This window comes from Nerophis lumbriciformis, linkage group LG02, assembly GCF_033978685.3.
Source record: "Nerophis lumbriciformis linkage group LG02, RoL_Nlum_v2.1, whole genome shotgun sequence".
NCBI lineage: Eukaryota > Metazoa > Chordata > Actinopteri > Syngnathiformes > Syngnathidae > Nerophis > Nerophis lumbriciformis.
Window position 1 is genome coordinate 13,490,997 of NC_084549.2, and position 22,081 is coordinate 13,513,077.

Consider the following 22,081-nt stretch of genomic DNA (forward strand, 5'->3'; position numbering starts at 1 on the left):
AGGAAGAGGCGCTTTAAGACATCCATCTGCAGTGTTTTAGCTACTTCTAAATCACTAATCAAGTAAGTCTCTTACAAGTATCAGTAGTACGAGGAATAGCTAAACATGCTTCACTACACACCGTAGCTGAATGTAAACAAATGCCATGGGTGGATCTACACCTGACATCCACTGTAATGATACCAAGTACAAGAGCGTATCTAGTCGGTACTACTATGATTACGTCGGAAAAAAAAAATTCTCCTTTTTTTAAAGTTCATATTATGTTTATAAACTCAGGAAATATGTCCCTGGACACATGAGGACTTTGAATATGACCAATGTATGATCCTGTAACTACTTGGTATCGGATCGATACCTAAATTAGCGGTATCATCCAAAACTAATGTTAAAGTTAAAGTACCAATGATTGTCACACACACACTAGGTGTGGTGAAATTTGTCCTCTGCATTTGACCCATCCCCTTGTTCACCCCCTGGGAGGTGAGGGGAGCAGTGGGCAGCAGCGGTGCCGCGCCTGGGAATCATTTTTGGTGATTTAACCCCCAATTCCAACAAAATGTAAAGTATCAAACAACAGAAGAATAAGTGATTATTACATTTTAACAGAAGTGTAGATAGAACATGTTGAAACGGAAAATAAGCAGATATTAACAGTAAATGAACAAGTGGATTAATAATCAATTTTTACAGCTTGTCCCTCTAATTTTGACAAAATAATAGAATGAGAAATGACACAATTTGTTACTGCATACGTAACATGAATTGATTAACTTGGACCCCGACTTAAACAAGTTGAAAAACTTATTGGGGTGTTACCATTTAGTGGTCAATTGTACGGAATATGTACTGTACTGTGCAATCTACTAATAAAAGTTTCAATCAATCAATCATACGTCAGCAGACTAATTAGAAGCCTTTTTTTGCTTACTTACTACTAAAAGACAAGTTGTCTAGTATGTTCACTATTTTATTTAAGGCCAACATTGTACTTCGATTGCAATAAGAAACATATGTTTAATGTACCCTAAGACTTTTTGTTAAAATATAAAGCCAATAATGCCATTTTTTGTGGTCCCCTTTATTTAGAAAAGATCGAAAAGTATTGAAATACATTTTGGTACCAGTACCAAAATATTGATAACCCTAGTAGAGTGTACAACATTTTTTTTTTTTAATTTCCACATATTCAGCAGAATTGACGTTCATATTTAATTACTAGAGAGAATATTATTTCAGATGCCGTTTTAAACATGACAGCTTTTGGTGATCCTCCTTGCCTTGCTTGGCCAGTCTTTTTACTGCGCTGCAACTTAACTAAGGGAGCGCTAGCGCATTAATTACATAACATGCGCTTCTTTGTTACAATGGGAATGGATGTATAGCCACTTCACACGAGCTGCTTCTATTCGCATACCTTTTTATTCTTGGTTCCTATCAATAATGCAATACTCATGCTGATGGAATTAACTGTTCCTCATTATAGAACACCATCTGCTCTGAGCAAAGTTACTGTACATTGGTGCAGGTTTGCACTTGCTGCAAGGCTGTAAGACCACGCCAATATATATACTGTTCGTAACGTCATTTATTATTTAACAATTTGTAGCGACGTCCCGATCCTGATCACGGGATCGGATCTGGGGCAGATTTTTGCCTTCTTTTACCAGTTTGGCTGAAGAGCTGCAGAGCCCAGCCGATCTTTACCGCAGCTAAAGTGTTTATGGCCCCCGGGATAATATTTGATTAGTATTAGAACCGGCCCGCAGGCCACAGCCGCCTGCTGCTGTTTTGCACGCACCAATACTCCATCAGTGTTGGCGCTAGGATTTTTCAAAATGGGACCCCGGGAACTCCATCAAGTCATAAAAATGGGGTCCCACAGTACATTTGTAACCGTTTTGAAAACAAATGATAAATGTATGCATTATCCTGTTATATCTCACATTCTATATTGTGTTCTGAAAACGGTTGTCATAAACATTACCGTATTTTTCGGAGTATAAGTCGCTCCGGAGTATAAGTCGCACCGGCCGAAAATGCATAATAAAGAAGGAAAAAAACATATATAAGTCACATTTTTGGGGGGAAATTTACCAAGAATAGACATTTGAAAGGCAATTTAAAATAAATAAAGAATAGTGAACAACAGGCTGAATAAGTGTACGTTATATGAGGTGTGAATGAATGATGGCTTCTCACTTCTCTGTGAAGCGCTTTGAGTGTCTAGAAAAGCGCTATATAAATCTAAGTCATTATTATTATTATTATATGAGGAATAAATAACCAACTGAGAAGGTGCCTGGTATGTTAACGTAACATATTATGGTAAGAGTCATTCAAATAACTATAACATATAGAACATGCTATACGTTTACCAAACAATCTGTCACTCCCGATCGCTAAATCCCATGAAATCTTATATGAAAAAAAGTATGAACCGTTCAGCTGACCTGACTTGGCATGTCATTCGGATCATATGTTTTTCCTTTTTTTTCGGTTTGGAGTGTGTGTAGACAGAGGTATTCAACTAAATTGCTTTAGGTGCCACATTTCCAGAAAGCTAAGTATACAGTTTACACAAACGTGCATGGAAGGAGATCTAGTGGACAGCAAATGTTGGCAGCTCTGTAACTAATACCATACATGACATAATTGATCAAATACAAATGGATGGTAACAGTGAATTATTGAGTATTCTAAGAACAATGTGCCCCGAAACCCAACTGCAAACTGTGATAATAAAAATTACTAAGGTCCGAACTGTGAATTTTGTGAACCATTCCACCACTATAAAGTTTTATACTTAAAACTTTGTTTCCTTAATATTATGACTGTTTTCTTGTTATATTACAGTTTTATTTTTCTCAAATTTCTCAAAGTACAAAGTGCAACTTAACATTGTCATCAACAACACAGGTACAGTATGTACCGTATTTTTCGGAGTATAAGTCGCACCGGCCGAAAATGCATAATAAAGAAGGAAAAAAACATATATAAGTCGCATTTTTTGGGGAATTTTTTTTGATAAAACCCAACACCAAGAATAGACATTTGAAAGGCAATTTAAAATAAATAAAGAATAGTGAACAACAGGCTGAATTAGTGTACGTTATATGACGCATAAATAACCAACTGAGAACGTGCCTGGTATGTTAACGTAACATATTATGGTAAGAGTCATTCAAATAACTAACATATAGAACATGCTATACGTTTACCAAACAATCTGTCACTCCTAATCGCTAAATCCCATGAAATCTTATACGTCTAGTCTCTTACGTGAATGAGCTAAATAATATTATTTGATATTTGACGGTAATGTGTTAATAATTTCACACATAAGTCGCTCCTGATTATAAGTCGCACCCCCGGCCAAACTATGAAAAAAACTGCCATTTATAGTCCGAAAAATACGGTACATACAGATAATGTGTCGTGAGACATGCAAAACTAAATTATATACAAAGAGGATGAACGTAAAGCATATTAAATGAGCTCAAATATACCTACAAATGAGGCATAATGATGCAAAATGTACATACAGCTAGCCTAAATAGCATGTTAGCATTGATTAGCTTGCAGTCATGCACTGACCAAATATGCCTGAAGTCAATAACATCAACAAAGTGCACCTTTGTGCATTCACGCACAGCATAAAACTTTTGGTGGACAAAATGAGACAAAGAAGGAGTGGAAGATTTTACATGTAAACAAACTGTTGAGTCGCAGTCCACACTATGGTGAGTTCAAGAACCGCCGGAATTATGCCTCGTTTGTCGGTATATTTGAGCTCATTTAAAATCCTTTACTTTTATCCTCTTTGTCTATAATTTAGTTTTGCATGTCTCACCACACATTATCTGTATGTAATATTGTCTGCATTTCTGATAGTTGTTTGTGTGCCATGTTGTTCCAGACCACAGCAAACATTACCTAGCTTGCCAAAGATTGTAATAAATCCATTAAAAGAAGACAGCGTACCGTTTCCTTTAACTTGGACACACATATCTATACCTTCGGCCGTTAAAATCCCGTAATTTCCAGGAGTTATCTCACCTTCTGAGTAGCCTCTGATTTACTAATGGTTACTAATGTTGTAAAAATGTGTAGAATAAATATCACATTTCAGTCAACGAATATTCATTTTGATAGTAGGCTATTATAGCTAATTGTCATGTCTGTGTAATCATGTTTTGTTTTAGTCATGTTTTGTTTAGTTATTGGACTCTTTAGTTTCTGGCGTTTCACTCCCTTGTCTTGTTTCCATGATTACCCATTAGTTTCACCTGTTCCACGTTTGGACTCATTGTGCACTCTAGCAACCCATTAGTTTTCACCTGTCACGTCACGCACCTGTTTCACGTTTTGAGTCACGCACCTGTTTTCATTAATCATGTCTGTAGTATTTAAGTTCATTGTTTTCAGTTTGTCCGTCTGGTGACATCCCACAATTATGCTCTGCACATTTCTGACACTTGATTTCATGTCCATTGTTCATGCTGCTCCTTTTAGTCCATGCCAAGTAAGTTTTGTTTATTAATGCTATAGTCTTTTGGTTTCATAGTTTGTTCTCCGCCACTGTGCGCGCTTTTCGTTTGTACTTTATTTTGATATATTAAATAAATCATGTATTTACATTCCCGTCTCGCCCGAGCCAACTTTCCGTTGCATTCCGGAAAAGCAAACACCCAGGACCAAGTCATGACACTAATATAGACACTTACATCATGTGTTGCCTTCAGTATAAGACTTATATAGGGATTTTCATTTTTTGCGGTTCAAGACAGATTTTTATTTTTTATTTCTGGTCCAATATGGATCTTTCAACGTTTTTGGTTGCAGACCCCTGCACTAGAGGAAGATTTAGCTCTAAAAAAACATGTTTTTCTGTGAAAGGCACCATAGGCAACGTTCCTGCTCTAGTTCTGCTCCATGTGTCCTCAGAGATAAACACCAACTGAAAACATCTGCATTAGGTGTTGTTATTATGTAACCTAGCATGTTTATCATTAACCAAGGGGAAAAAAGAGGAGGCGTCTGATGGCGATTGTGTTTTGTTTTTTTGTTTTTTTACAGGAGTTTGGCCTATAATAATCTCGAGACGCTCCCCAAAGATTTGTTCAAGGGTCTCGAGGCTCTCACGAAAGTGTAAGTACGCCTTTTTTTTTTTTTTTTTTTACACACACGCATAATTTGCATAACGCTTGTTACGTAACGGTAAAAATATCCAAACAGGAACAATGAGTTTCTTGTACAGTCGCCTCGATATCTTTAGTTCTTTGCATCATTATTCCACTCCAGCCGAGGCACCAAAAGAGTGTGGGCGGCTGGCACATTTCACACCATTAAAATTGCACGAGGGGGGTCTGGGGGGGGGTTGGAATTAATCAGCTACTGACGATGTCTGCGTCTCCGCCATAGTTTCTCTTGAATTTTAATGAGCGTACACATTTTTTCACCACAGAAAATCTATTCCAGGAGTCAAACTGTCGCAGTTATAAAACCTTTTAATAACTGTACACTACAGGCGTGTTTGAAAGGGGAACATTATCACAATTTCAGAATTGTTAAAACCATTAAAAATCAGTTCCCAGTGGCTTATTATATTTTTCGAAGTTTTTTTCAAAATTTTACCCATCACGCAATATCCCTAAAAAAATCTTCAAAGTGCCTGATTTTAACCATCGTTATAAACACCCGTCCATTTTCCTGTGACGTCACATAGTGAAGCCAATACAAACAAACATGGCGGAAAGAACAGCAAGGTATAGCGACATTAGCTCGGATTCAGACTCGGATTTCAGCGGCTTAAGCGATTCAACAGATTACGCATGTATTGAAACGGATGGTTGTAGTGTGGAGGCAGGTAGCAAAAACGAAATTGAAGAAGAAACTGAAGCTATTGAGCCATATCGGTTTGAACCGTATGCAAGCGAAACCGACGAAAACGACTCAACAGCCAGCGACACGGGAGAAAGCGAGGACGAATTCTTCGATCGCCTTCTAACCAACGATTGGTATGTGTTTGTTTGGCATTAAAGGAAACTAACAACTATGAACTAGGTTTACAGCATATGAAATACATTTGGCAACAACATGCATTTTGAGAGTGCAGACAGCCCAGTGTTCATCAATTAATATATTCTGTAGACATACCCTCATGTCAGCAGGCCAGGGAAGCTAGGGTTCATATTCTTCTCTTGATCATCTTCGGGACAGTGTGAGCCAAGACATCCAGGGGGTTTAGCTCGCTCGTCTGCGGGAACAAACTGAACATTGCTTGCCGTGCTACCGAGGGCCTTTGTTCCTGAATTGCTCACACACTCCGGCAGATTCAATGGGGGTCTGGCGGCAGATTTCTTTGACTTTATCGTTGGAAATGCATCTGCTTTGAGTGTCGCAGGATATCCACACATTTTTGCCATCTCTGTCGTAGCATAGCTTTCGTCGGTAAAGTGTGCGGAACAAACGTCCAATTTCTTGTCACTTTCGCATCTTTGGGCCACTGGTGCAACTTGAATCCGTCCCTGTTCGTGTTGTTACACCCTCCGACAACACACCGACGAGGCATGATGTCTCCAAGGTACGGAAAACAGTCGAAAAAAACGGAAAATAACAGATCTGATTTGACTCAGTGTTTGAGAAAATGGCGAATTGCTTCCCGATGTGACGTCATCGCTCCGAGAGCGAATATTAGAAAGGCGTTTAATTCGCCAAAATTCACCCATTTAGAGTTCGGAAATCGGTTAAAAAAATATATGGTCTTTTTTCTGCAACATCAAGGTATATATTGACGCTTACATAGGTCTGGTGATAATGTTCCCCTTTAAGCATGAGACGCATTCGACAAAATCTGGGGTAAATCGATGATCGATTATAAACCAAATCGGACGTTCTGAACTCATGTTTCTAGGCTGGAGTCGTAGAATAATGCTGACTTAGCATGGATGTAGCTAAACGCTCCATAGCTGATCCATGCAGCCAAATAGTGCACTCCGTTTTGCCTCAATGGCAGCAAGAATTATTTACAAGCAATTAATCAATTAAGTCCATCCGTTTTGTAACGTTTTCACATCATTAAGTAAAAGGGGAACTGCACTTTTTTGGAATTTTACCTGTCATCTACACCAGGGGTAGGGAACCTATGGCTCTAGAGCCAGATGTGGCTCTTTTGATGACTGCATCTGGCTTTCAGATAAATCTTATCTGACATTGCTTAACACCTAGAGAGGGGGGGGGGTTACCCACATATGCGGTCCTCTCCAAGGTTTCTCAGTCATTCACATCGACGTCCCACTGGGGTGAGTTTTTCCTTGCCCTTATGTGGGCTCTGTACCGAGGATGTCGTTGTGGCTTGTGCAGCCCTCTGAGACACTTGTGATTTAGGGCTATATAAATAAACATTGATTGATTGATTGATTGATTGATTGAACACGATAAGTAATGAATAATTCAGATGGTAATCACAGTGTTAAAAATAACGTTCAAAATATAAAACATTCTCATGCATTTTAATCCATCCCTCCGTTTTCTACCGCAATTGTTCAAGAAGTCGCATTAATGGTAAGAAGTATTTTATTTATTATTGGTTAGCTTCAGAATAACAATGTTATTAAAAAGAATAAGAGACTTATTATACTCTTAAAAATGTTGGTCTTACTTAAAAATGCACGCATTTATTTGTATTCAGTGTTAAAAAATATTATATGGCTCCCACGGAAATACATTTTAAAATATTTGGCTTTCATGGCTCTCTCAGCCAAAAAGGTTCCCGACCCCTGACCTACACACACACACACACACACACACACACACACACACACACACACACACACACACACACACACACACACACACACACACACACACACACACATTTCTCTGTTCTGTGCATTCAAAATAGTAACAAAAATTTAGCTGTTTGGCCACAATACCCAGCAATATGTTTGGAGGAGAAAAGGTGAGGCCTTTAATCCCAGGAACACCAAGCCTACCGTCAAGCATGGTGGTGGTAGTATTATGCTCTGGGCCTGTTTTGCTGCCAATGGAACTGGTGCTTTACAGAGAGTAAATGGGACAATGAAAAAGGAGGATTACCTCCAAATTCTTCAGGACAACCTAAAATCGTCAGCCCGGAGGTTGGGTCTTGGGCGCAGTTGGGTGTTCCAACAGGACAATGACCCCAAACATACGTCACAAGTGGTGAAGGAATGGCTAAGTCAGGCTAGAATTAAGGTTTTAAAATGGCCTTCCCAAAGTCCTGACAATGCTGAAGAAATAAGTCCATGTCAGAAAACTAACAAATTCAGCTGAAATGCACCAATTTTGTCAAGAGGAGTGGTCAAAAACTCAAGCAGAAGCTTGTGGATGGCTACCAAAAGTGCCTTATTGCAGTGAAACTTGCCAAGGGACATGTAACCAAATATTAACATTGCTGTATGTATACTTTTGACCCAGCAGATTTGGTCACATTTTCAGTAGACCCATAATAAATTCATAAAAGAAGCAAACTTCATGAATGTTTTTTGTGACCAACAAGTATGTGCTCCAATCACTCTATCACAAAAAAATAAGAGTTGTAGAAATGATTGGAAACTCAAGACAGCCATGACATTATGTTCTTTACAAGTGTATGTAAACTTTTGACCAGGACTGTAGCTGTTAATAATGATTTAGAACACACAGAAAAGAGAAATACATGTGTTCTTATGCCACCTAAAGGCCTACTGAAATGCGATTTTCTTATTTAAACGGGGATAGCAGGTCCATTCTATGTGTCATACTTGATCATTTCGCGATATTGCCATATTTTTGCTGAAAGGATTTAGTAGAGAACATCGACGATAAAGTTCGCAACTTTTGGTCGCTAATAAAAAAGCCTTGCCTGTACCGGAAGTAGCAGACGAGTAGCGTGACGTCACAGGTTGTGGAGCTCCTCACATCTGCACATTGTTTACAATCATGGCCACCAGCAGCGAGAGCGATTCGGACCGAGAAAGCGACGATTTCCCCATTAATTTGAGCGAGGATGAAAGATTTGTGGATGAGGAAAGTGAGAGTGAAGGACTAGAGGGCAGTGGGAGCGATTCAGATAGGGAAGATGCTGTGAGAGGCGGGTGGGACCTGATATTCAGCTGGGAATGACTAAAACAGTAAATAAACACAAGACATATATATACTCTATTAGCCACAACTCAACCAGGCTTATATTTAATATGCCACAAATTAATCCCGCATAACAAACACCTCCCCTCTCCCGTCCATATAACCCGCCAATACAACTCAAACACCTGCACAACACACTCAATCCCACAGCCCAAAGTACCGTTCACCTCCCCAAAGTTCATACAGCACATATATTTCCCCAAAGTCCCCAAAGTTACGTACGTGACATGCACATAGCGGCACGCACGTACGGGCAAGCGATCAAATGTTTGGAACCGTACTCACGGTACCGTGTCTGCGTATCCAACTCAAAGTCCTCCTGGTAAGAGTCTCTGTTGTCCCAGTTCTCCACAGGCCAATGGTAAAGCTTGACTGTCATCTTCCGGGAATGTAAACAATGAAACACCGGCTGTGTTATCCGGCACGACAGTCAGGGGGTGCATTCTACGGCGGGGGTGCATTATCTGGCACAACACCTGCCGCAATACACCGCTTCCCACCTACAGCTTTCTTCTTTGCTGTCTCCATTGTTCATTGAACAAATTGCAAAAGATTCACCAACACAGATGTCCAGAATACTGTGGAATTTTGCGATGAAAACAGACGACTTAATAGCTGGCCACCATGCTTTCCCAAAACGTCCTCTACAATCCGTGACGTCACGCGCAGGCGTCATCATACCGAGACGTTTTCAGCAGGATATTTCGCGCGAAATTTAAAATTGCACTTTAGTATGCTAACCCGGCCGTATTGGCATGTGTTGCAATGTTAAGAGTTCATCATTGATATATAAACTATCAGACTGCGTGGTCGGTAGTAGTGGGTTTCAGTAGGCCTTTAAGGATTGTAAATGATGGGGAATTTAAGTGCAGTTCCTTTTTAACCACTGTTATTTTTGTTTTTTGCTTGAATGCTTTCGTCTTTGGGTGTAGAAATAAGTTTTCGACTTTGCTTATAGAGACTTGCGAGGGAACCAGTTCACTTGTGACTGTAAGCTGAAGTGGCTGGTGGAGTGGATCTACAGCACCAATGCGACAGTGGATCAGATGTACTGCAAAGGCCCGTCGGCGCTGCAGGACAAGGGGATCAACGACCTAATGCCTCAGGCCTTCGACTGCATCACCACAGGTTGGGTAAAAAAAACAAAACATATTTTACAAAATCTGCCCAAATCAAGTTCATTTGTATGATTAACGTGCACAAATGTACATTAAAAATATAAAACAAATAGTTTCTGTATAAGCAGTAATGACGCAAACAAACAAAGGCTCTTCATTACCATCTAATCCAAGGGTCTCAGACACGCGGCCCGCGGGCCAATTGCGGCCCGCGAGACGTTATTTTGCGGCCCGCATCTTAATATGAAAATTTAATGTTAGTGCGGCCCGCGAGTTTAATATGAATGTCGCTTGACAGCGTCATACTTGCCAACCCTCCCGACTTTTCCGGGAGACTCCCGAATTTCAGGGCAACCATCCTCTCGAATGTCTGCCGATTTTCACCCAAACAACAATATTAAGGGCGTGCTGTGATGGCACTGTCTTTAGCGCCCTCTACAAACAGCGGGCCAGCCCAGTCCCATTTTGAATGTGGCTTCTGTACACACACGTAAGTGACTGCAAGAAAAACTTGGTCAACAGCCACACAGGTCACACTGAGGGTGGCCGTATAAACAATTTTAACACTGCTAGAAATATGCGCCACACTGTGAACCCACACCAAACAAGAATGACAAACACATTTCGGGAGAACATTCGCACCGTAACACAACAGAACAAATACCCAGAATCCCATGCAGCCCTAACTCTTCCGAGCTAGAATATACACACTAGCTACCACCAAACCCCGACCCCCCAACCCTGCCCCCCCCACACATCAACCCCCCTCCGTGCGTCGGTTGAGGTGGGCGGGGTTGGGGGGCGGAGTTTGGTGGTAGCTGGTGTGTATATTCTAGCCCGGAAGAGTTAGGGCTGCAAGGTGTTCTGGGTATTTGTTCTGTTGTGTTTATGTTGTGTTGCGGTGCGGATGTTCTCCCGAAATGTGTTTGTCATTCTTGTTTGGTGTGGGTTCACAGTGTGGCGCATATTTTTAACAGCGTTAAAGTTGTTTATACGGCCACCCTCAGTGTGACCTGTGTGGCTGTTGATCAAGTATGTCTTGCAGTCACTTACGTGTGTCTGCAGAAGCCTCATACAACATGTGACTGGGCCGGCACGCTGTTTGTATGGTGAAAAAGCGGACGCGACGACAGGTTGTAGAGGACGCTAAAGGCAGTTAATATTGTTGTCCGGGTTAAAATCAGGACAAATTCGGGGGAATAGTTGCCCCCGGAGATTGCCGGGAGGTACACTGAAATTCGGGAGTCGGGAGGGTTGGCAAGTATGTTGTTAGGGCGGGATAGCCATTCAAAGAAGGTGAATTCATTAAAAAGTGCATGTTAGATTTTTTTAAGAAATCTTTTCTTGCGGCCCAGCCTCACCCAGTTTCTGCATCCAGTGGCCCCAGGTAAATTGAGTTTGAGACGCCCGAATTCTAATCTCTTGTTATTGTCAGAGCACAGGCTGCGGATTGCCGAAACGGCTGATTGTCACAATGTGATTGAAAAAATACTACGCCATGTAAATTTGTTTTACCCTTCAACCTTCTAGTTTAACTTGTGTTGTTGTGCCTCTCACAGAGTTCGCCTCGTACCAGTCCCTCAAGTTCGAATCCATATCCGTCGAGGCCTTTTCCTTCGGCGATGACCAGTTAGTGGTCTATGCTCAGCCCTTCATTGGCAAATGTAGCTTCATGGAGTGGGATCATGTGGAGATGGTCTTCAGGAACTTTGACGATATTGACAGTAAGTTAAGAAAATTACAGCACACTCTGTTTATTTATTTTTTTATTGTGGTTCTTGTTTGTTGTGGTGTGCTCTAACTCTAATAAACCCTAACTCTCTCATGTGGCTAAAAGGCTCTACTCACTAAAATAACATATTCCAAGTTGTGCCTCTGCACTTCTTAAGATCACATTTTGGGACACACACACACACACACACACACACACACACACACACACACACACACACACACACACACACACACACACACACACACACACACACACACACATTGTTGTATTTGTTACCTTCTTGAGACCTCCGAAAAATGCCTACCTCTTTAGGACCACCCTTTCTAGATATATAAAGATGTGTATTTACAACATTAATAATATATACTTACTATGCAAATATAAAAACGCTTGTTGTGAAAAATGAGTTGGAATTTCACAAGAAAAAGGTCACAATTTCACAAGAAAAACTTGGCAGTATTATAATAAAAGTCGTAATTTTACTCAACACAAGTCAAAATTTTAATATTGTGATAAAAGTTGGAACTTTACTCAATAACAGTCGCAATTTTACAAGAAAAAGCGTAACTTTTTGGCAATTTTGTGAAAAGAGTCGTAATTTTACTCGTCAAAAGTCACAATTTTATAAGAAAACTTAAAAATGTTGGCAATATTATAATAATAATAATCGGAATTTTACTCGGCAGAATTGTGACAAAAGTCATAATTTTACTCAAAAAATGTCATTATTTTACAAGAACAACAAAAAAATTGGCAATATTGTGATAAAAGTCAGAATTTTACATGACAAATGTCGCATTTTGCATTAAAAAGTAATAATTAATTAAAAGAAAATATTGCAATATTACAGAAACAGAAAGACTATGATAAATTGTTCCCAATTTTATAAGACAAAAGTCGACACATTGTGAGAAAAAGACTCCTTTTAGTAAAAAATGTTTTTTTTTTTTTTTTTTGTAATTGGTTTTAAATGTTCATTATTTACTTCAAGTTATTACAGTATGTCTCTATATACATATTTATTTTATTTTTTAAATTAGTTTTGGCCAAAGGGGGCGCATTTCAATTTCTTACACACACTTGTTATTTCATATGTTGACCAGAGGGAGAGCACTTTTAAAACCGACACACAGTCAATTTTAAAATTCCCTCCTTTTTGGGACCGCCCTATTTTTGATAGATTTCCCCACCAGGGGTGCACATGAGACATTCTCTATTAGATGCGATGATTTTCCTTATGGGGCCATGATAAATGTACTTGCCAACCCTCCCGGATTTTCCGGGAGACTCCCGAAATTCAGCGCCTCTCCCGAAATTCTCCCGGGACAAATTATCTCCCGAAATTCACGCGGACTCAGGTCCACCTGCCCAATCACGTTATAACTGTAGAATGATCGAGGGCAAGTTCTTGGTTTCTTATGTGGGTTTATTATTAGGCAGTTTCATTAACGTCCTCCCAGCGTGGTAACAACACACAACAACAGCAGTCACGTTTTTGTCTACCGTAAAGCAGTTCGTCTGCCGTAAACAGCAATGTTGTGACACTCTTAAACAGGACAATACTGCCATCTAGTGCATTTGATGAAAGCACTTTTGTGCGTGCCACACAGCAATGCATCATCAGAGAGGGTGTTCAGCATGGTTAGAAAAATAGTGACAGAGAATAGAACAAGGATGGACAATTCAACCCTTAAATCAACAAGTATATGTGTAAATAAATGAACACTGAAATTCAAGTATTTCTTTTATTTATATATATATATATATATATATATATATATATATATATATATATATATATATATATATATATATATATATATATATATATATAATAAAATAAATATATATTCGTAGCTAGAATTCACTGAAAGTCAAGTATTTCTTATATATATATATATATATATATATATATATATATATATATATATATATATATATATATATATATATATGTATATATATATATATATATATGTATATGAAATACTTGGTGAATTCTAGCTGTAAATATACTCCTCCCCTCTTAACCACGCCCCCCCCACCTCCCGAAATCGGAGGTCTCAAGGTTGGCAAGTATGATGATAAATTGTTCCCAATTTTATAAGACAAAAGTCGACACATTGTGAGAAAAAGACTGCTTTTAGTAAAAAAAAATAATTTTGTATTTTGTTGTTTGTAATTGTTTTTTAATGTTAATTATTTACTTCGAGTTATTACAGTATGTCTCTATATACATATTTATTTTATTTTTTTAATTAGTTTTGGCCAAAGGGGGCGCATTTCAATTTCTTACACACACTTGTTATTTCATATGTTGACCAGAGGGGGAGCACTTTTAAAATCGACACACAGTCAATTTGAGAAAATCCCTCCTTTTTGGGACCACCCTCATTTTGATAGATTTCACCACCAGGGGTGCAAATGAGACATTCTCTATTAGATGCAATGGTTTTCCGTATTGGATCATGATTTCGGTCTTAACTTGTTCACCGGTCCTCATATGGAAGGTACTTTTCCTTGTTGATGTCTCAAGCAGAGTAAAATACAAGAACACACACACACACACACACACACACACACATATCTAAAAGATGATGTCAGTCCTGTTTGTCTTATCCACATGCGTCATTTACACAAACTATTTGAGCCCGAGAGACAAATCAGTTCCTAATGTGCTAAAAAAGAACATTTAGTACTTGGAATAAAAGTTAAAGCTGAATGAACTTTTTTGTTAGAGTACAAGAATGTCCCCCATATTCAAGTAGATGCACTCAGATCAGATCTGGGCTAAATATGGCCCGTTAAGCTTTCAATCCAGCCTGCCGAACGTTTCCAAAATATTTTTGTAACCCTTTAACATCAAAACTATAGACGCCAATATGATGTGCATATTGTAAATATAAATATTTATATATATCCATCCATCTTCTTGCGCTTGTCCGAGGTCGGGTCGCGGGGGCAGCAGCCTAAGTAGAGAAGCCCAGACTTTCCTCTCCCCAGCCACTTAGTCCAGCTCCTCCTGGGGGATCCCGAGGCGTTCCCAGGCCAGCCAGCAAGCATAGTCTCCCCAACATGTCCTGGGTCTTCCCCGTTGCCTCCTACCGGTCGGCCGTGCCCTTAATGGCGTTTGGGGGACATCCTGACCAGAAGCCGGGACTACCTCATCCGGCTCCTCTCGTGGAGGAGCAGCGGCTTTACTCTGAGCGCCTCTCGAATAACAGAACTCCTCACCCTATCTCTAAGGGAGAGACAAGACTTTAAGGTACTTGAATTCCTTCACTTGGGGCAAGATCTCCTCCCCAACCCGGAGATGGCACTCCACCCTTTTCCGGGCAAGAACCCTAGACTCGGAATTGGAGGTTCTGATTCTCATCCCAGTCACTTTACACTCGGCTGAAAACTGTTCCAGTGAGAGATAAATATCCTGAACAGATGAAGCCATCAGGACCACATCATCTGCAAAAAGCAGAGACCTAATCCCCTCAACGCCCTGACTACGCCTAGAAATTCTGTCCATAAAAGTTATGAACAGAATTGGTGACAAAGGGCAGCCCTGGCGGATTCCAACCTTCACTGGAACCAGGTCCAACTTACAGCAGACCAAGCTCTGACACCGATCATAGGGGGAGCAGATCGCCACAATCAGGCAATCCGATACCCTGTACTCTCTGAGCACTCCTCACAGGACTTCTATTGTCACAGTCGAATACCTTCTCTACGTCCACAAAGCACATGTAGACTGGTTGGGCAAATTGAAACACACCCTCCGGTTCACTTTCTTAAAGAGAGGAACCAACACCATGATCTGACAATCCAGAGGCACCGCGCCCAAAGGAACCCCAGGCGGATTTCATCCCTGCCGCCGAGTAGCATATTAACTCCCTCGGCAACCTCTGCCCCAGAAATGGGAGAGCCAACCACAGATTCCCCAGGAACTGCTTCCTCATAGAAAGATGTGTAGGTGGGATTGAGGTTTTTGAAGTATTCCCTCCACCGATCCAGAATATCCCGAGTCGAGGTCGGCAGCACACCATCCCCACCCTACACGGTGTTGACAGTGCACTGCTTCCCCCTCCTGAAGCAGCGGATGGTGGTCCAGAATCGCTTCGAAGCCGTTCCTAAGTCGTTTTCCATGGCTTCCCTTAACTACTCCCTTGTCTGAGTTTTTGCTTCTGCGATCGCCAAATCCGTGCGCTGCTTGGCCTGTCGGTACCTGTCCGCTGCCTGTGGGGTCTCATAAGCCAAAAGGATCCAATAGGACTCCTTCTTCAGTTTGTCAGCATCCTTCTTTTGTGGAATTACTGCCACAAAATGCACCAACCACCTTGCGGCCGCAGCTTCGATCGGTCGCCTCAACAATAAAGGTACGGAACATGGTCCATTCCGACTCAATGTCCAGCGCCTGGCTCGTGACACGTTCAAAGTTCTTCAAGAGGTGGGAATAGAAATTCTCTCTGATGGGAAACTCTACTAGACGTTCCCATCAGACCCTCACTATCCGTTTGGGCCTGCCCGGTCTGACCGGCGACCACCCACATCACCAGAGCCAACTCACCCCGAGGTCAGATTCAGTTGAAAACTCTGCCCCTCTCTCACCCGAGTGTCTAAAACACGAGACCGCGAATCCCATGACACAACCACAAAGTCGCTAATCGAACTGCGGCCTAGGGTGTCTTGGTGCCAAGTGCACACATGGACACTGTTATGTTTGAACATGGTGTTCGTTATGAATAATCTGTGACGAACACAAAAGTCCAACAACAAAACACCACTCGGGTTCAGATCCGGACAGCCGTTCCTTCCAATCTCGCCTCCCCAGGTTTCACTGTTGTTGCCAATGTGAGCGCTGAAGTCCCCAAGCAAAACAATGGAATCACCTGAGGGAGCACTCCTAAGTACTCCCTTGAGGGAATCCAAAAATAGCGGGTAATCAGAGCTACTGTTTGGTGCGTCAGCGCAACAGTCAGGATCCGTGCCCCCACCTGGAGGCAGAGGGAAGCTCATCTACTGGGTTAAATGCCAACATACAGGTCTTTAGCCGGGGGGCAACAAGAATTGCCACCTCTCCCTGCTTGCAACGCCAGAGTGGAAGAGAGTCCAGCCCCTCAATCAATGTGACCCCCGGGTCAAAATAAATGTCCAGGTCTGTCTTAAGTGATGGTTGACAAATAAAAACCTTGGAGAAATGAGCGCTATTCAAGCTATTCATTTTTATTTATTGGTACAATCTTGTTCACGAGTGGCGTCAAGGTTTCTGTGGTTTATCCGTTATACAGTGCTCTAGAGCGGAATATACGTTAGGTCAGAAAAAACACAGAGGCTATACCAACAAGCATGTTTCACAGGTTTCCCTGTTCGTCAGGGGATTTTATAAAATCCTTTCCAACTTTTGGGTTAAATAAAATCAACCTAATACTTGGGTTATGAATCAACCAACATTGAGTTAGCATATTTTAACTTGTGGGTTAAATAAATTCAACACAATAATTGGGTTATGAATCGGGTTATGAACCTGCTTGTCAGGTGTCAGGTGCAAACACTGTTGACATCTATTAATCAAACAAGAAGCAAGGAATCAATCAGAGACAGAGTTCAATTTAGCTCATGAGGAGACACGTGTTTTGGGCTGTACTCTAGTTACAGATCCAAACTACGTTCTAAAGAAAAGCCCGCGCGCCTCCTCCATTTATTAGGAAATGGCCCGATTACATCACGGTGACTGAGGGAAGGGGGTAATCTCGACAACTCCAGTAAGACACAATATATAGTTATACAAAAATGCAAATATGTTGACACTTGGTGATATCGCCCAGTCTCTGCTTTGTCTGGTCTTGGAACCAAATATTCGGCCTTGGCTGCCAGCAGGCCGAGTCTGGACACAACACTGATAAAGAGGCTAGCAATCTTTTGGATTGCTAGCTCTGCACAAATACAAAAATACCATTTCAGCACAAATCGACAATACTTTATAGTAACGGCCCTTAAGCATAAAGTCATGATGATAATATATACATAATTATTCTAACATGAATGTTATAAAATCCCCTGATGAGCAGGGAAATCTGTGAAACATGCTTGTAGGGATGATATAGCCTCTTGTGTTTTTTTCTGACCTAACGTATATCTACGTATATGTAGGCTTTTACATTGTTATGTAATGTCAGAACATTATGTTTGTAAAGGAATTCCGTCTTCGAGCAGCATTTCAATGTACTTTTTCAAATAATAGGTAGGAAAGTTCAGTCTTCCCAGGTTCATGGAAGGCAGCATGTTATCGAATTTGTTGGCCATGTTTTTTGTTTACTTTTGACTCGGACAATTAGAGGTTGGAAAAAAGCCATATTTTACTGTAGTTATATCACTTTTTTTTTTCTTTTTTTTTCGAAATATGCACTTTTGAAAAAGGAAAATAACTTACAGTAATAGTAATACATGTTATTTATAAGCACGCAATATAAAAAAAAAGACTAAGATAAAAGTCGAGTAAAATAGTGAGGGAGGTTGGTTTGGAGTGTAGAAGAGAGTTTATTTCTTTATTATTAATTATTATTACTATTATTATTATGTATTATTATTATTACTATTATTATTTATTATTATTATTATTATTCTTTATTGTTAGATCCACTATGGACTGGACTCTCACACTATTATGTTATATCCACTATGGACTGGACTCTCACACTATTATGTTGGATCCACTATAGACTGGACTCTCACAATATTTTGCTAGATCCACTATGGACTGGACTCTCACACTATTATGTTAGATCCACTATGGACTGGACTCTCACACTATTATGTTAGATCCACCATGGACTGGACTCTCACACTATTGTTAGATCCACTATGGACTGGACTCTCACACTATTATGTTAGATCCACTATGGACTGGACTTTCACAATATTTTGCTAGATCCACTATGGACTGGACTCTCACACTATTGTTAGATCCACTATGGACTGGACTCTCACACTATTATGTTAGATCCACTATGGACTGGACTCTCACAATATTTTGCTAGATCCACTATGGACTGGACTCTCACTATTATGATAGATCCACTATGGACTGGACTCTCACACTATTAGGTTAGATCCACTATAGACTGGACTCTCACAATATTTTGCCAGATCCACTATGGACTGGAATCTCACACTATTATGTTAGATCCACTATGGACTGGACTCTCACACTATTATGTTAGATCCACTATAGACTGGACTCTCACAATATTTTGCTAGATCCACTATGGACTGGAATCTCACACTATTTTGCTAGATCCACTATTGACTGGACTCTCACAATATTATGTTAAATCCACTATGGACTGGACTCTCACACTATTATGTTAGATCCACTATGGACTGGACTCTCACACTATTATGTTAGATCCACTATGGACTGGACTCTCACACTATTATGTTAGATCCACTATGGACTGGACTCTCACAATATTATGTTAGATCCACTATGGACTGGACTCTCACACTATTATGTTAGATCCACTATGCACTGGACTCTCACACTATTATGTTAGATCCACTATGGACTGGACTCTCACACTATTATGTTAGATCCACTATGGACTGGACTCTCACACTATTATGTTAGATCCACTATGGACTGGACTCTCCCATTATTATGTTAGATCCACTATGGACTGGACTCTCACACTATTATGTTAGATCCACTATGGACTGGACTCTCACAATATTATGTTAGATCCACTATGGACTGGACTCTCACACTATTATGTTAGATCCACTATGGACTGGACTCTCACAATATTATGCTAGATCTACTCGACGTCCATTGCACCTGCACTAGTTGAGTTAAGCTAACTCAATGTTGGTTGATTCATAACCCAACTATTGGGTTGAATTTATTTACATCTGCGGTCCCCTTCAAGGTTTCTCATTGTCATCCCATTGGGTTGAGTTTTTCCTTGCCCTGATGTGGGATCTGAGCCGAGGATGTCGTTGTGGCTTGCGCAGCCCTTTGAGACACCCGTGATTTAGGGCTATATAAGTCAACTTTGATTGATTGATTGATTGATTGTGGTCTTCTTCAGGCACTTCCACGGTGATCTGCAAGCCTCTGGTGATCGACAACCAGCTCTTCATCATCGTGGCCCAGCTGTTCGGCGGCTCCCACATCTACAAGCGCGACACGTCGGCCAACAAGTTCATCAAGCTCCAGGGCATCGACATCCTGAAGATCCGCAAGCCCAACGACGTGGAGACCTTCCGCATCGACGGCGAGTCCTTCTTCGTCGTCGCCGACAGCTCCAAGGCGGGCTCCACCACCATCTACAAGTGGAACGGCAACGGCTTCTACTCGCACCAGTCGCTCCACCCCTGGTACCGCGACACGGATGTGGAGTACGTGGACATCTCGTCCAAGCCTCACCTCATCCTGTCCAGCAGCTCCCAGAGGCCCGTCATCTACCAGTGGAACAAGGGCAGCAAGCTCTTCGAGAGACGCACCGACATCCCGGAGATGGAGGACGTCTACGCCGTCAAGCACTTCCTGGTCAAGGCGGAGCTCTTCATCTGCCTGACGCGCTTCATCGGCGACTCCAAGGTGATGCGCTGGGACGGCGCCCTCTTCCGGGAGCTGCAGACCGTGCCCTCGCGCGGCTCCATGGTCTTCCAGCCTTTCTCGGTGGGCAGCTGGCAGTACGCCATCCTGGGCAGCGACTACTCCTTCACGCAGGTGTACCGCTGGGACGCCAAGAAGGGCGAGTTCGCGCACTTCCAGGAGCTCAACATCCAGGCGCCGCGGGCCTTCACGCCCGTCTCCATCGACAACCGCCAGTTCCTGCTGGCGTCCAGCTTCAAGGGGAAAACGCAGATTTACGAGCACCTGGTCATCGACCTCAGCGACTGAGCGGCGCACTCGCGTGGTCTCCTTTAACCAAGTGCATTTCAAACACATTTTACGGCGACGGGGTGAGGTCAGGGTTCTTCATCCATGCATGCCTGCCTTTATGGACCTGGAAGATGAACACTTAGGATGACATCATGCCTTGGGTGACCCCTTATTCAGTTAAAAACACAACTCTCATGTGTCCCAATACTTTTGTCCTTGGTGTACAATGCAATTGAGTTGAGCCTCGAAAATCAAATCCACGTGTCCCAATACATTCGAACAGCCTTCTGGGAAAATATGCCTCAGTCAGCAATGTCAAGAAAGGAAAAAAGGTGACGATAACCCTACACACTAAAAAATGTTGGGTTAGAAAATAACCCAATTTTAACCCAACTTCTGGTTCAGAAAAGGACAAACCCCTCATTTGAGTTATTTTAACTCAACATTTTGGGTTAATTTTTTCAACCCAACTTTTGCGTTGAATTATTTAACCAAAAAGTTGAGTTATGATAACTTAATGTTGGGTTATTCCCAACCCAACTATTGGGTTGAATTATTTAACCCACAAGTTGAGTTATGCTAACTCAATGTTGGTTGATTCATAACCCAACTATTGGGTTGAATTATTTAACCCCAAAAGTTGAGTTATGCTAACTCAATGTTGGTTGATTCATAACCCAATTATTGGGTTGAATTTATTTAACCCAAAAGTTGAGTTATCCTAACTCAATGTTGGTTGATTCATAACCCAACTATTGGGTTGAATTTATTTAACACAGAAGCTGAGTTATGCTCACTACAATGTTGGTTGATTCATAACCCAACAATTGGGTTGAATTATTTAACCCCAAAAGTTGAGTTATGCTAACTCAATGTTGGTTGATTCATAACCCAACTATTGGATTGAATTATTTAACCCCAAAAGTTGAGTTATGCTAACTCAATGTTGGTTGATTCATAACCCAACTATTGGGTTGAATTATTTAACCTCAAAAGTTGAGTTATGCTCACTCAATGTTGGTTGATTCATAACCCAACTATTGGGTTGAATTTATATAACACAAAAGTTGAGTCAAAATAACTCAATGTTGTTTGATTCATAACCCAACTATTGGGTTGAATTTATTTAACCCAAATGTTGAGTTATGCTAACTCAATGTTGGTTGATTCATAACCCAACTA

At 41.0% G+C, this 22,081-nt stretch overlaps 1 protein-coding gene across 1 annotated transcript in view; it reads left to right on the forward strand.

Moving 5' to 3' along the window:
* LOC133586667 (leucine-rich glioma-inactivated protein 1-like) overlaps window positions 1–21,646 on the forward strand; it is a 34,521-nt gene extending 12,875 nt beyond the window's left edge. Inside the window, exons 5-8 of the mRNA XM_061939074.1 lie at window positions 5,080–5,151; window positions 10,127–10,296; window positions 11,846–12,010; window positions 20,100–21,646. Of these exons, the coding sequence (XP_061795058.1) occupies window positions 5,080–5,151; window positions 10,127–10,296; window positions 11,846–12,010; window positions 20,100–20,917 (1,225 nt within the window). The 3' untranslated portion in view covers window positions 20,918–21,646. The remainder of the gene's footprint in view (window positions 1–5,079; window positions 5,152–10,126; window positions 10,297–11,845; window positions 12,011–20,099) is intronic.
* Window positions 21,647–22,081: the final 435 nt, after the last annotated feature.